Source organism: Grammomys surdaster, unplaced genomic scaffold (genome assembly GCF_004785775.1).
Source record: "Grammomys surdaster isolate TR1022 unplaced genomic scaffold, NIH_TR_1.0 66, whole genome shotgun sequence".
NCBI lineage: Eukaryota > Metazoa > Chordata > Mammalia > Rodentia > Muridae > Grammomys > Grammomys surdaster.
The window spans coordinates 1,109,354-1,124,001 of NW_021604568.1; the positions used below are offsets into that span (position 1 = coordinate 1,109,354).

General features: G+C 46.8%; 1 protein-coding gene across 1 annotated transcript in view; it reads right to left on the bottom strand.

The window, feature by feature from the left end:
- The window catches only part of Pik3ap1 (phosphoinositide-3-kinase adaptor protein 1), a 111,574-nt gene continuing 96,926 nt past the window's right edge, over window positions 1-14,648 (bottom strand). The window contains exons 15-17 of the mRNA XM_028773118.1: window positions 10,259-10,329; window positions 8,968-9,104; window positions 1-1,646 (exon numbers count right to left, since the gene is read on the bottom strand). Of these exons, the coding sequence (XP_028628951.1) occupies window positions 1,589-1,646; window positions 8,968-9,104; window positions 10,259-10,329 (266 nt within the window). The 3' untranslated portion in view covers window positions 1-1,588. The remainder of the gene's footprint in view (window positions 1,647-8,967; window positions 9,105-10,258; window positions 10,330-14,648) is intronic.

Sequence of the window (14,648 nt, forward strand, 5' to 3'; positions counted from 1 at the left end):
AAGAGATTGAAAAAGAGCCTTTAATTATGAGTAAAGGATCCAGTAAGAACACACTTGAACAGATCAATAATAATATATATCTATATGGGATTGGACAAAGGTTTCATGAGAAACAACCACATTACTTGTATTTTAAAAGGACCCCTTCTAATAACTTTACTGTATACATAGGTAAAATTACGGATCTATGGTTTGAAGGTAGATTTATATAACAGAAACTCCAAATTCATAACATGGTTACAGTTCTGTACTCTCTGTACAGATTTACCAGGCTTGGTTGTAACAGTATGTAGTAACAGTAGTATTGTTACTGAGAGAAAATATTTTAGTTTCTTCTACCACTTCAGGCTCCTCAGCAGGGGAAAAAAAATCAAGGGTCCTTCTCCTTCTTTATGGCCAGAACTAAGATGTATAAAGGCCATATTATATTCTGGTTCTGATCATTTTCAATGGTTTCCTATAACACAGCTAGTTGGACAGCATACTGAGGAACAAAAGCCCAAACTGAAGGCAGTAGCTGATAGTCCCATGCCTGTGTGGTACAGAAAAGGGAAACATCTAGAAGGCAGATAGTGAGGTACAGCTATATTTCTACATTTGAAGATTTCTTATGAGAGGGAGAGAGGTGGGAGGACTCAACTTTTTAGAGACACAAAGTATGCTAATAGGGGCCGGGGAGATGGATCCGTAGATAAAGTGCTTGCCGTGTAAGCATGAGGACCAGTATTCAGATCTCCAGCATCCCACAGATGTCAAGGGGGCATGGCAACCTGCCTGTAATTTCAGCACTGGGAGAGTGGAGCCAGGAGAGCCCCAGAGCAAGCTAGACTAATTATATCAGTAATCTCTGAGTTCAGTTGAGAGGCTTGCTCTGCCTCAGTAAATAGAGGGAGAGTGACAGAGACTTCCAACATTGCTTCTAGTCTCCACACAGAGGTGCATACATCTGCACACAGACATACAGAAATACATCTGCACATGCACACCACACACATACACACTCAAGAGAAAGAGGGTGAGGACACAACCACCTGTTCCACACTTTTGGGGGACTCCAAATACCACAGCAGAACAGGAGTCTGGCTTAAGCTCTTTCTAAGATGGTTTTCAGCTTGTTGTATGTGACCAGTCCCAGGACAAACATAGAAATGTGGAAGAACTACTTCATCAAAGTTAGGTCCCTTCTTACCTCTGCTGGAAGGGCTATAATCACTTCCAGAAATTAGGCTGTACTATGCATGAGCTGATTGGTGGTTACTACAGTATGCTCACTTGTTAAGCACATGCCCATCAATCCTGGTAGGCCCCACTATAGGATACGAGAGGTAAGTATCTTCATCCTTTCGGCAAACAAGAATGTGAACCAATATATTTGGCGTCACTGAACAAAGTCACCTTCGTCTCAGGTTTTATCATGCCTTAATAATGTCTTCAAGGATCACCCAAACCAGCAGGGCTACACCATCACCAGTGACAGTTGATCTCAAGGTCCACAGTCATGCAGAAAACTCAATATGAAGACTTCAGCAACAGGCTGAGAATTGCTAATCTTAAAAGTCCTGAAGTAGGCTGGATCTAGGAGGTGGAATCAGCGACCTCTGGGTGGAACCGGTGGAGGAGGATGGAAGGTCTCCCGGGTTAGAGGCCTGCAACGAAAAATAAAGCAACTCTATATAAACCTAACCAAACCAAAGAGTTCTTGAGTATCCACAACCTGTGGCTAATTGGAAGTGATGTGTAAAAGACACTGTCCTTGGTCAAGGAGTCAAGACACACTACAAATGTCTCATGACATAGATGCCATGGCTTCTGATCCCTGAACATAAGGGACCATCAATGGAGGTAGTACAAATGCCAATGCCCAAGCTCTACCCTGTGGTGGTTTGAATATGCTTAGCCCAGGAAGTGGCACTATTAGGAGGTGTGTCCTTGTTGGAGGAAGTGTGCCACTGTGGGGGTGGGCAATGAGACCCTCCTCCTAGCCAAATGGGAGTCAATTTGTTCCTGGCTTCCATTAGATGAAGATGCAGAACTCTCACCTCCTCTAGCACCATGCCTGCCTGAACACAACCGTGTTTCCTGCCTTGATGATAATGGACTGAACCTATGAACCTGTATAGCCAACCCCAATTAAATGTCCTTTATAAGAGTTGCCTTGGGCATGGTGTCTGTTCACAGCAGTAAAACTCAAATTAAGACAACCTCTGTTCATCACTCTCTTGAGCTCAGTATAAGGCCTTTCTACATTATTCCTGTCACAAAGCCCTTGTGTTAACTATGCCTTTCCTTTTCTGTTGCTTTGTCACCCTTAGATCTTGTTGACCCTGGAGGAACTGCAATTCTCACAGTTGGCTAAAGCTCCGATCACCTCCTTGTGACCACTATCAATTTGCCCTTCTTACCCCGGGTCAGGCAGCAGACAAACAGAGATAGTCCCACTGCCTCAGCACCTACTGCAGTCATCCAAACTACTGATCCTAGGTCATTTGGCCCCTGCCCTACTCACTGTTTCTCATGGGAAACACAATAAAAAGCCCATGCCCATTTCTGACCTTTGCCCCCTCTGCCCCCTGACCCACATACACACATCCCAGTATGAACCCTTGCTGTGTGCATCCTTCCCCTTGCTCTGGAGAACCATGAACCCAGCACACTATCTTCTCAATAGTAGCTGTCTCCTGTTCTGTTGACCTTGTAACAGTACAGCCTAGATGTTAAATGCCAGCAGTTTCAATAGGCAGCCCGGGTAGACTATCATAGTGAGATGGGCAGAAAGAGGGACAGAGTATTCCAGTGCCTGCTTCTCGCTTCCTCATGGATCCCCACTGCCCCAACTGTGTGCTACCCCAACTGTGTGCTACCCCAACTGTGTGCTGCCCACCTACAAATCCCTCTCTGGGTTCTTCTGAGTGGATTTTTGTGAAGTCCTAAGGGACACTCCAGGTAGACCAGGGTGAGTCTATTTACAGATCCGCCCAATGATTACAGATAGTATTTCCACGTGTGTGCTGTAAAACTAATATTTAGTCTCCAGGAAGCAAATCAATAGCATTCAGAAAGAGAGCTTTGTTGGTTGCCACAATTGAACTGCGTAACCCTGGAACTGCACAGACCACGACTGAATTAATCTGTGAGTAAATATTAGCTAAATGCCTCCCCCACAGTGCTTTTGAGCAGGTCAAGGAAATGACAAGAGTTGGGAAAGAAGGGGCTGCATCCTGAGAACAAGAGGAGTCAGACATAGCAAAGAATAACCACAGATGTCCACAGGAGGGGAGGGCTTTGTGTGTTGGTCACTGAATTACTGGGCTTTTCCCAGTGAAAACAAAGGGCCAGTGTCCTTCTGTCTCTCTTCCAGTCTCCTGCCCTATGAACTATGGGTCAGGCCACACCTCTTAAGCAAGTTTAGGCCATTCCTTCCTTTCTGCAAACATTTGTCCACAATTCACACTCCTGTGTGTGGCAAGCGGAAGGTAATAGGAGCAAGGATCTGGCCATCAAGATACTGTGTGCGTGTGCATGAGACAGTGAATGCAAAACAGGGAGACGGTCTGGTTTGACAAGCAAAGCTCAGACCTTAAGGAGCATCTAAGCATGGATATTTACATATACAACTCTCTCTCTCTCTCTCTCTCTCTCTCTCTCTCTCTCTCTCTCTCCCCCCCCCTCGCGCGCGCCCTCGCCCTCTCCCTCACCGCCCGCCCTCCCTCCCTCCCTCCTTTGCTCTCCCATCTCTCTCTATCTCTGTTTGTCTCTCTCCTCTCCCTGTCTCTATCTCTGTCTCTCTCTCCTTTTTTCCTCTCTCTCCTCTTTCTCTGTCTCTCTTTCCTCTCCTCTAAGCTCTCTGTCTCTGTCTCTCTGTCTCGCTCTCTGTGTCTCTCTGTCTCCCTCTCCCCTCCCCTTCTCCTCCCCCCGTCCCCCTCCCTCCCTCCCTCCCTCCCTCCCCCCTCCCCCCCTCCTGTATGTGTAAACTCAACTTTGATGACCATGTTTTCTCATCTGCCCCATCAAGGTATATGGGTGCTTAGAGATGAAGTGGAAATTAGTTAGCAGCACTACACGTGGCCTAGAGTAGGCACTCAGAAAGGTAAGCTAGAAATCTCTCTCTGAGGATGAACAGTCTAGTCTGAGACCTTTCCTCATGAACCTTACAATCTGCCTTCCTCTATGAAACAGTCCCTGTGCTCTCTGGTCCCCTCTCTCATTCTGCTGTCACACTGACACACCTGCAAGGACATCAATTTAGTTTCACTCTGACGGTCAGCTCCAGCAAAAGATCAGAACCCCCATCTCAGGGAGATGGGTTTATGGCAACAGGTATAACAGAACCAGGGAAGCTAAAGAATATTATGTCCAAACTGGGAGTGGTCTGTGCAGAGCCTGCCTTCTCGGACGCTGAGAAGCTGAAGACATCTGCACACTGGCTGCTCTTAATCCAGTGAGTTATCACTCGTGATAAGTATGGTTCAAGAACCCAGCAACTCTAATATTGACAGCGTTCTTTGAAAGTGGAGTTTTAGCTAGTATGCCTTCATGTAAACACCATCTAATGTAATGTTCCAGTTCCCTAGAAGCTAACTGCTGTTTTGAAACAGCCTCTTATGGTATAGACCTGGCTGGCCTCAAAATCTTGGAAATCTTCCTGCTTCAGCCTCTAGAGTGCTGGAATTTAAAAAGATCACATCTGGCTTGATGGATAACTCTGCAAGTGCTTAGAAAGTCCAACCCAAGCGTAACCACTCTGTTTTCATAATAAGTATTTGTTGAGTCCTCAATTTTTGTCTGTTACTATACCAGACACTGGGGAGAATTTAAAAGAAAAATCATTCAAAAGTAATTTCTAGGTCTGGGAGACAGCCTATTTGATTTAGCATTTGTCATGCAAGTGCCAGGATCTGGGTTGAATCCCATATAAAAACCTGTGCACATCACGATGGGGTGCTGGCAATCAAAGCACTGGGGAGACTGAGACAGAAGGACCTCTGTGGCTTGCTGGCCAGTCACCCTAGCCAACTCTGTAAGCACCAGGGCAAAGAAATATTTGAGTAAAAATAAAAAGGAACAAAAACAAAACAAAGACCCTTGAAGTCATACACACATACACACACACAAGTTCTGCTTTCTCAGCCTTCAAGGTCCACTTGAGGAGAGGAATAGAAACACTGTTTGTAACACGGGATGTAATACACTAGAAAACCTGAAACAAAGTGTCACACTCAGTGTGGCTCTCTCAGGAAAGGCTTCCTAGAGGAGAGACGCTTGGACTCAGTCTAAAGGATGTGCACAAAACGGACGGGAGTAGAAAGAGAACCCGGCAGGGAATGGGAGAGATCGTACTATAGAAATAATACATTTCTGAGAACATCAAAGCCGTGTAACACAGATGAGCATAGGAGAATGATGTAGCTTGTGGTTGGACAGGGCCAGGGCATTCAAAAATACACAGAATCCAATTCTGCGGTTCTTACAGGAAGTGACACCATTGCTGCTTCTGTTCTAGAAAGTATTCTTGACTATGGTGTGGAGGAGGGACCCACTGGGGACAGGGAGGTAAGTGTGTGGCCTCAAAGATGAAGAAGACATTAGCAGGTGGGAAGATGATCACTGACAGGATGACTGGATAATGCCTGAAGAGACACTGGACATGGGAGCTGTGAGAGGAAGGTATTTCAGCCCCGAGGAAATGGCTTAGGGGAGAGAGGAAAGGTGGCCGGCTTGGTAAGCTCAGTGCTTTACAGGCTGTGTCGGAGATACCATGGGGTGTGTGACTCCAGGTCCCCAGCCAACAACAGGAAGTAGATGGAAGAGATGGAGACGAGGCACCAGGCCATCTGTTGGCAGCAGCTGTGGCCCTGTGAATGGCATGTAGAACCAGGAGTGAAATGGGCCATAGCTTGGGTCATGAGGGACAAGAGGTTGCACCAGAAAGAGGAGAAAGTTGAGGAGAACATGGGATTATAGGTTCCCAGAGGGAAGGAGCTGGGGACATGTAGCCAACCAGCCTCCCTTGTGTCTATCAGCAGATCAGACATTCAAGACGGTCAGAGAGGAAGGAGCCTACCTTACTCTCTGCTCAAAGGCTGCTTCCTTTTATCCCAAAACCTGAACACAACCTTACAATGCAAGCTCATACTTGCAGATCCTTTGCAAACCAAAATGCACACAAGCCTCGAGTTCCGTTAATTACAGGACTCCGAAAATACCAATTTTTTTTAAAAAAGCAATGTGCTTTAGTTCTTTGTTCTCCCTGTCTTTATCACCACATGCTCCCCAGCTCCCCAGACAATCCGTCTCCGTCTCTTCTCACACAGTTAAAGCCATACAAAATCCAGGGCATGGCAACATGTCTGGAGCCCAGCATGGGCGGCAAACAGAAGGCTCCTGGGTGCTTGCTGGCCAGCCAACATAGCCAATTGCTAAGCTCTCGGTTCAGTGAAAACGACATCCACACAGTTACATCTGTCCCAGTTTCTAAACGTTTGCTCTCTGGCAGTTGTTTTCCTGATTCCTTTCGTTTTCCATTAACAACAATGACATCAATAGCAATAACAAAATCCTTCATGAGCCTATGGCTACATTTTCAAGATTGCCATCTCCTGTCTTGGTACGATTAAGACAGGTGGCTCCAGAGCCCTCAATAAAGTTCAGAAATAAAGTCCTGGATCTTGGATCTCCTCCTCTCTGATACCTAGACTTTCTTGGCCACGTGTAACATAATGTCTAGATGACCAAATCTGTCAATCAGAGTAGCTCTCTACCCATTTCCTAGCCTCAGCCTCTACACTTGCAAGAGGTGATAATTATAAGTAGGCTTTGGAGAGAATTAACTAAGTCTTGCACTGAATGTGTTTGACATGAACACTGCCACACGGTAAGCAGTCATTAGATAACAGCATTTATTACCGTAATCGCTCCTGCAAAGCCCCATCCCCACCGAGTACATAGTAACCCTCAAGCCACATGATACCAACTCGGGCCACAGGCTTGGGTTATCGCACGCATTCCTCTGGGAGTGGGAATATCCGAGTGTGCGTCCCCTAGGCTGCACCAGGGAAACGTGACAGTGATTGCTGCACAGCTTGGGGCTGTCGGATGTTCCGGCAGCAGGTGTCAGTATAGGAATGTGGCTGGAAGCAGCTGGAAAACAGTAAATAGCCAAAATAGAGAGAAATGGAGAGGCACAGCCCCAGCAATGGGCTTGAGCCGCTCTTTCTTTTACTCCACAGACCATAAAGAATGTTCTTTCAGAGGCCCCTGTACCCACTGAACACAGGACCCAGCAGGTGAGTCACACTAGTCTGGGCTCATCTTCAAAACCCCAGGTGTCTATTCCTCTCCTGTACAAATATATCCTCAATAGTCTTCATCTCCTGCCACAGTCAGTACTACTCCATGAGGAAGTTCAAATAGTAACTCCATTTTATAGGCAAGAATATTGAGGCACGAAAATGTCAAATACCTCATCCACGCTCATGAGTGATATCAGGACACTTAACCCCATGAAACACTCAACCCCAGGACCACTCCAGAGCCTTGCTCATCCCCAAGACCAGGATGGTTTTTTGCCTTCACTTCTAATTTTATCTCCTGTTTCCAAGAAGCCTGGAACCCACCACACAGCCAAGGGAATTCAATGCCGTGAGCATATCTCTGACCAGGCAGATACAAATTATTAAGGAGACTGGGAAGGTGGCTCATTTGTTAAAATGCTTACAATGCAAGCATTAGGACCTGAGTTTGGACTCCAAGCACCATAAAATTCCAGGGCATGGCCACTTGAGTCTGTAATCCAGCAGGGGCGGCAAACAGGAAGATCCCGTGTGCTTGCTGGCCAGCCAACATAGCCAATTGCTAAGCTCTAGAGTCAGTGAAAAAGATGCTCACACACATATGAATAAAAAGTTAAAATTTGTTTTAGGAGCTGGAGAGATGGCTAGGCAGTTAAGAGCACTTGCTCTTCTGCCAGAGGACCCAGATTTGGTTCTGAGCACTCACACTGAGTGGCTCACAAGGGTCTGTAAGTCCAGTTCCAGGGGAGCAATGTCCTCTTCTGGCTTCTACAGGCACCTGCACACATGTGGTGCTGCATACACACAGACATGTGCATACAGAAACATGGGAAAATTAAAACAGAGCTAAAAATTATTTAAAATGCTTATAGTCATATGAAGGTCCTTCACTTACAAAGTTAAATGTTATCTAAGGTGTGAGCAGCTAAGCTGGGCATGGTGGCTCGTGCCTGTAATTCTAACTTTCAAGAGGCTCAGGCAGGAGGATTGAGAGTTAGAAGCCAACCTCAAAGATAGAGTGAGAACCTATCTTTAAAAAAAAAATCAAGAGCTGCGGGCTGGAGAGATGGTTCAGCAGGTAAGAACAATTGCTGCTCTCCCAACAGATCTGGGTTTTGTCCCCAGCACCTACATCAAGCGGTATACAACTGTCTGTAACCAGCTCTGGGAGATCCAAGGTCTCTGGCTTCTGCAGGCATGTAGACTCATGTGCGTGCAGATACACATACCTACACGTGATTTAAAAATATATCAACAAATATTGTCTTAAATCAAGGGCAAAACCAAGCAAACAAAAAGTCATGATGTACTGGTATTTGTGACGGAATAAAGTATCACTTTCTACTGAAGAGACCACGCTGAAGTGTACCAACTACAGGTATTCCCATTGGCTGTGTCCTTGCTCTTTGGTCAGTTTAGATGTTCCTAAATCCTCCTTTCCCTTACAATTAAGAGAGTATGGAGAATGCCAGGCAGTGGTGGCGCACGCCTTTAATCCCAGCACTTGGGAGGCAGAGGCAGGCGGATTTCTGAGTTCAAGGCCAGCCTGGTCTACAGAGTGAGTTCCAGGACAGCCAGGGCTATACAGAGAAACTCTGTCTCGAAAAACCAAAGAGAGAGAGAGAGAGAGAGAGAGAGAGAGAGAGAGAAGAAGATGTCAAATGGACTTCCATGTTACCTCTGTGAAGCGGCTCGAGGAGGCACCCTTGGGGGCCTCTCAAGGGTCCCGACTGGTGTTCCAGTCACAACTGGAGCTCCATCCACCTGGGTAGGACCTGGGCCACGACTCCGGGTAATTTCAGGAACTTCATTGTCCTAGAGTGTGCAAGATGAAAAATGAAGGAGACCCATTGCACAAAGCACATTGACACACAGCTTAACACTGTGGGATACTACCCCCACACACACACACCACCATTGTCACTCAGGTTTTGGCTGTTCCCAAACCAAGGGTCAATGGCAATTGACCCTTGATGCCAATGGCAGTTTTCCACATCTTTCTGATGTTGCCAAGGAACATAACTTTACCAAGATTATCACAAATTTCCAGAACTCAAAATCCTGGCTTCTCCCAAGTATGGCCTGCTGTCTGCTAACACCAGTATTGCCTGAAAGTCTGCGAGAGTGCTCTCCCTACGGCCCATTCTGAGTCTTCAGAGTTCTTAGTGACTCACATGATCCCTTGGGCTCAAAGCAGCCGCTGGTCACCAGGTCAGGACAGACACTGACACAAACGGTCCAACTTGGAATGGGGCCACACCCTAGATCAGCTGAACCTCTAACCTCAGAAGACTCTAGGCTGGAAAACATGTCACTCCCCAGGCAGAAATTCAGGGAAGGCCAGTGTACACAGAGGGATGAAATCGGAGACCATGTACCCTGGTCCTTGGGACATACAGGACAATCCCATGACTCCATATAGCAAGACACAGGCTTGTGATCTAGGCCCAGCACATGATGGTGTTCCTGGAACCCCCAGCTCTCACACCGATCCTTCCTGCAGACACCCACCTCTGACTTGAGTAATCTGAATGGATTTGTCTATCCCTGGCTATGCTGCCCTCTTTCCCCTCCTTTCCTTCCTTTATACTGGGGCAAAATTCAGATAGTATAAGGTCAACCATTACAAAGTAAAATGGCATTGGCCCATTCACAGTTTTATGCAACCTCCACCTCTATCTAATCTTAAAACATTTTTCTTGCCTAAAACAAAACAAAACAAACAAACAAACAAACAAAAAACCACCCAGATCCATTGAGAGTTCTCCATTCCCTCCACCCTCCAGCCCTGCCACCCACCAACCCTCACTCTATCACTCTAGATTTGCCCATTCTATGGTATTTCATACAAATGGCTTCCCATAACATGTGACCTTATGTGTGTGGCTTCCTTCCGGCCCGGATTCCTTTCCCTTGTGATAAAATGACCCCTGAGACCAAAGGGACAGAGTGGAAGTCCCGCCCCTCACCTCATTGTCGCCCTCCATTCCGCTGCTCACGCTGAGGAGGCTCCGAGTGCTCGAGCGGTTACTCGCGCTACCTAAAGGGCAGAAACAACATCAGCGGGACTGTGGATCCTCTCAGGAGAGAGCGAGGTGCGGAACTCCAGCCCTAATGTATTTATAGCAACAGAGACAGTACATAAACCTGAGAGTCTTCAAAGTGTAGCCACCGTAAGCCATTTCATTAGAGTTCAGCTATTGTGTTAGCATCGTACAAAATGGTGTGTGTTCTGATGACCACTTTGGGCTTAATAGCTACCATTTACCCAGGGCTTACCTCACGTGGAGTGCTTTCGAAAGCGTGATTGCCATTTAATCCCTTTGAAAATCCTATTTGACATTAGCGCTTTGACTTGCCAGGCATGGCAGCAGAGATCCTCCGGGTTCCATTGCTCTAAATCTGCAAGCTGGGTGTTTTGTTTTTTTTTTCTGTTTATTTTGTTTTGAACTGTGCCTTGCTGCTTAATTAGGAATTACCGGTCCAGGATGTGTGTATGACATAGATGAGCCTTCTAATAAGAAATGACTCGCCGAAGCCAAACAATAGGCAGGGCTGTGGGTGTGGCTCAGTGGTAAAGACTTTGCGAGCGTGTACAAGGCCCTGGGTAAGATCCCCAGGACCACAAAAACAGAAATACACAGTACAGAATTAAAAGTATAATTTATGCTCATAGCAGGAATTCTGTGTGAAAAGCCTTTTCAGTTAGGAATTTATTACCTATATCATTAAAATCGCATTAGCCCGTAGAGCTTTCTGGAAATGTGTGTTATTCAATATGCTAGCTTGTGTGAAATACAGGTAGGTAGAACTAAGAAAATGAACTGTAAAATTTAAGTTTGTGCTTTGAGATTGAGTTTAGCCTCATTACCTAGCTGTGGCTGACCTAGATCTTGCTATGTAGAACATGTCCCCCATGTTCAGAATAAATGCTATCAAAAACACTCTAGATGTCCCAACTATAAACAATCCCCGAGCCTTGGGTCTCCATGCCTGTGCCTGAGCTTCCGTATGTCATCTGTTACTGTCCACCACAGTCTCCAGTGTGAACCCCACCATGTTCTGAAGTTTACACAGCAGCAGGAAGTAGAACTAATCACAGGCACTGGCTCCAGGACTGGAAATTCACACCCAACAATTCCCTTGGCATTCTTAAACCTATAACCACAATGTTTGGCTCTAAACCTTGGCCCCCCTGGTGTTGTCTTCCCTCTGGTATCATGACTGACCCACAGCTCCCTTGGCTGCTGTTGGTAAGCAATCTCCAGTCCTGACCCCCCCCAACTCTGCTCTTATGTCGGGGGAGGGAGGCGGTACCACATCATTGTCATCAGGGAAGAAGGCTCAGCATCTAGCTCGTGCTATTTTTGTGCTTTCCTCCATCATGAGCCCCTAAAGACAAGTTCTTTTACATCTTTCTGCCTCCAGCGAATGAATAAGTGAGAGGGAAAAGTGGCCAGTTATAATATAACCTTCGGGCCACGTCGCTAATTACTGGAGTTTAATTACTTAGTTAGAACCGTGTTTAACCTGCAACTGTTGTTCTGCAGGTCCCAAGAGATGACAGCTGTGCTATAATAAAAATAGTGGTGCTCACAGGGTGTGACTCCAAGGTAAAGGACAGCTGGTGGCTCGGAGTCTGGCTTCCCCCACCCCCTCTCCCTACCAAGAAACTGGTTCTATTTGGAAGGTGTAGCTTCCCTGGGTATTAGCACGGTCAGATCTGGATATGACTCCCAGGCCCTCTGCTCACTTGCCAGAAAACACAAGACCTGTTTTCTAACCCCTAATTGTCTTCTAGGAGATACAAGCTTTACTGTCTTGGATGAACTGGGTCAGACAGGGACATGCTTGTCATGGGGCAGGCAAAGAGCAATTGTCTGATTTATGGAAGCAGCTATCTCTATCATCTTTAATTTAGAGGCAGTATATTACCCTTTAGTGACCCTCTTCCCCACAGTGAACTTCACTCCATCAGTGTCTATGCCTATGTGTGCCCTCCATTCACTCCAGCCTCAGACCTGCTTTAGCCAATAGAACATCAGCAAGTGTGGCAAAGACAAAACTGGACAGGTTCTTGCACAATGGGCTTGCCCCTTCTCCCTAGATTCTGTTTCCGTGTAAGATGTTTGTGCTGTTGAGTTAACGGCCACATGGAGTGAGGCCTTGGAGAATGCCAGGTCATCCTAAAGCCCCAGCTGAATGCAGCCAGCCAAGTGACTCCTGCTCACTGAACATGGAGGAGACACAAGTCATCCCTTCTGAGTTGTGCCCAGGCTGTGGGATCAGGTGTATGTAAATGGTTAGATTCAAGCAATTAGGTTTTGTCATGGTTTGTAACAGCAGAAACAGGAGCGAGAACAACTCTAATCTGTAGCCATAATGCAGAGTATAAACCCTTGGTCTGGCATTAAATAGCATTTCCTACTCCCACAAGCTAGCCATTCCTGGGCAACAGCTTATTTGGTCCACCCTGTCCTCAACGTAGGCTGCCCCGAAGTAAAGCGCACATAGAGAAACAACTTTGCAAAAGCAGCACTTCACACGCACACACACACACACACACATGCACACACACACATGAACACACACACATACACACACACACACACACGAACACACACACGCACGCGCGAACACACACATACACACATACACACACAAACACTCTCGCACACTCACAGGCACACACACGCACACACACACACACACAGAGCACTTCTGCAGTTGTGGCTCCCTTTGTCAGTGACGGCTCCGGCACTTCCCCGCTTCTGACTCATTCATGCCTCTTCTCTCTCCTGCAGGCGGTGATCCCCATGGAACTCTCTCTGTCTCCTGCTCCTAATATCAAAACCCTCGAATGGCCTTTGGCGGAGGCAGTCTTTGGGTACACGTTACTGCCCCCATTATGTGGGAGGAGGCTTTCTTCCTGTCCAGTCTACATTCCCACATAGCCACACGATGGCCTTTGGGACCTTTGCCACGGTCAAGTTGTGAGTAATATTAACTAAAGAGAACAAGCTGGGTTCTACTGTCGCCTTTGCTAGTCTCTGGCTGTTTAACCTTTAGCAAAATGCTTTCCCTCTCTGGGTCACAAATGACCCACTTATATAGTAGAGTCCTGACCAGTGTCCTTGTGAGAGCAAAATTGTAGATGTTCATATGGGTGTTTGGGGGTATGTGCGTGGGTGTGATTTGTGTGTGGAGGGGTACAGGCAGGTAGGTTTTTCTGAGAAACAGATCCAGAACGCACAGGAAATTCTCAAGAAAGCTGTGATGTAAGAGATCAGTACTGGCTTGGAGCGCCGACCCTTTAACCTGCATTCATCTGTGGACTCCGCCTCACTTCTACGGAGACCCACGTCCTGAAGCCTGTATATTTCTCTCTGCCTCTTTCATCACCTTTTCAGTTGTTTTGAGAACCATGAAGTACAGGACAGACAAGAAATTCAGCATACACTGCTAGTGAGGCCAGCACATCAGCAGACGCAGCCCTGGATACAGAGACAGAGTGCCGTCCCTGAAGCCTGCTCATCAGGCAGCGTCTGCCACAATCAGACTCCCTGGAAACAGAGACAGAGTGCCGTCCCTGAGGCCTGCTCATCAGGCAGTGTCCGCCACAATCAGACTCCCATTCACGCTTCTCCACCAAAAAACCAAAGATGTGTCCTAATTAGATCCTGAACTGCCTGCGTAGACATTGTAATTCTCAAATTTGAGTCTATTGTTGTCTACAGTTCTGATGAGGTGCCCCTGGCTCCACCTTAGCACAGCTGGAGAAGAAACCGGAACAGGGCGGTGAAGAGTCCTGGCTTGGCTCTAGAGTGAGTTCAAATCCCAGCCCAGCCCAGCTCAGCTCAGTTAGACAGTCAGCCTGGGACAAGGTGCTAAGCCTGAGCAGTTACTCCTCAGCAAACAGAGGTCATGACTCTACCTTATAGAGGTTTCATGGCCTTTAAACAATCAATGAAGACAATTCACTTTCGGTAAATGCCCTATCAACATGAAGAATTATTATAAGGCAGGCCAGGTGGTGGTGGCATATGCTTTTAATCCTAGCACTCGGGAGACAGAGGTAGGTGGATCTCTGTGAGTTTGAGGCCAGTCTGGTCTACAGAGTGACTATCTGGACAGCCAGGACTACATAGAGAAACCCTGTCCCAGAAAAACAAAATCAAAACAAATGAATTATTATAAACCAATGCTGGGCCGCATTCTCCCATCTCTGCTGACAATCATTAGGTTCTGCTATTTATAAATTATCATACAGCTTGGGAAATACCCCAGACCAACGAGCCACATACGCTACACCTCTCAAAACCAAAGTCCCAGTTGGGGTCTTAGGCTCCTGAGAGTGTT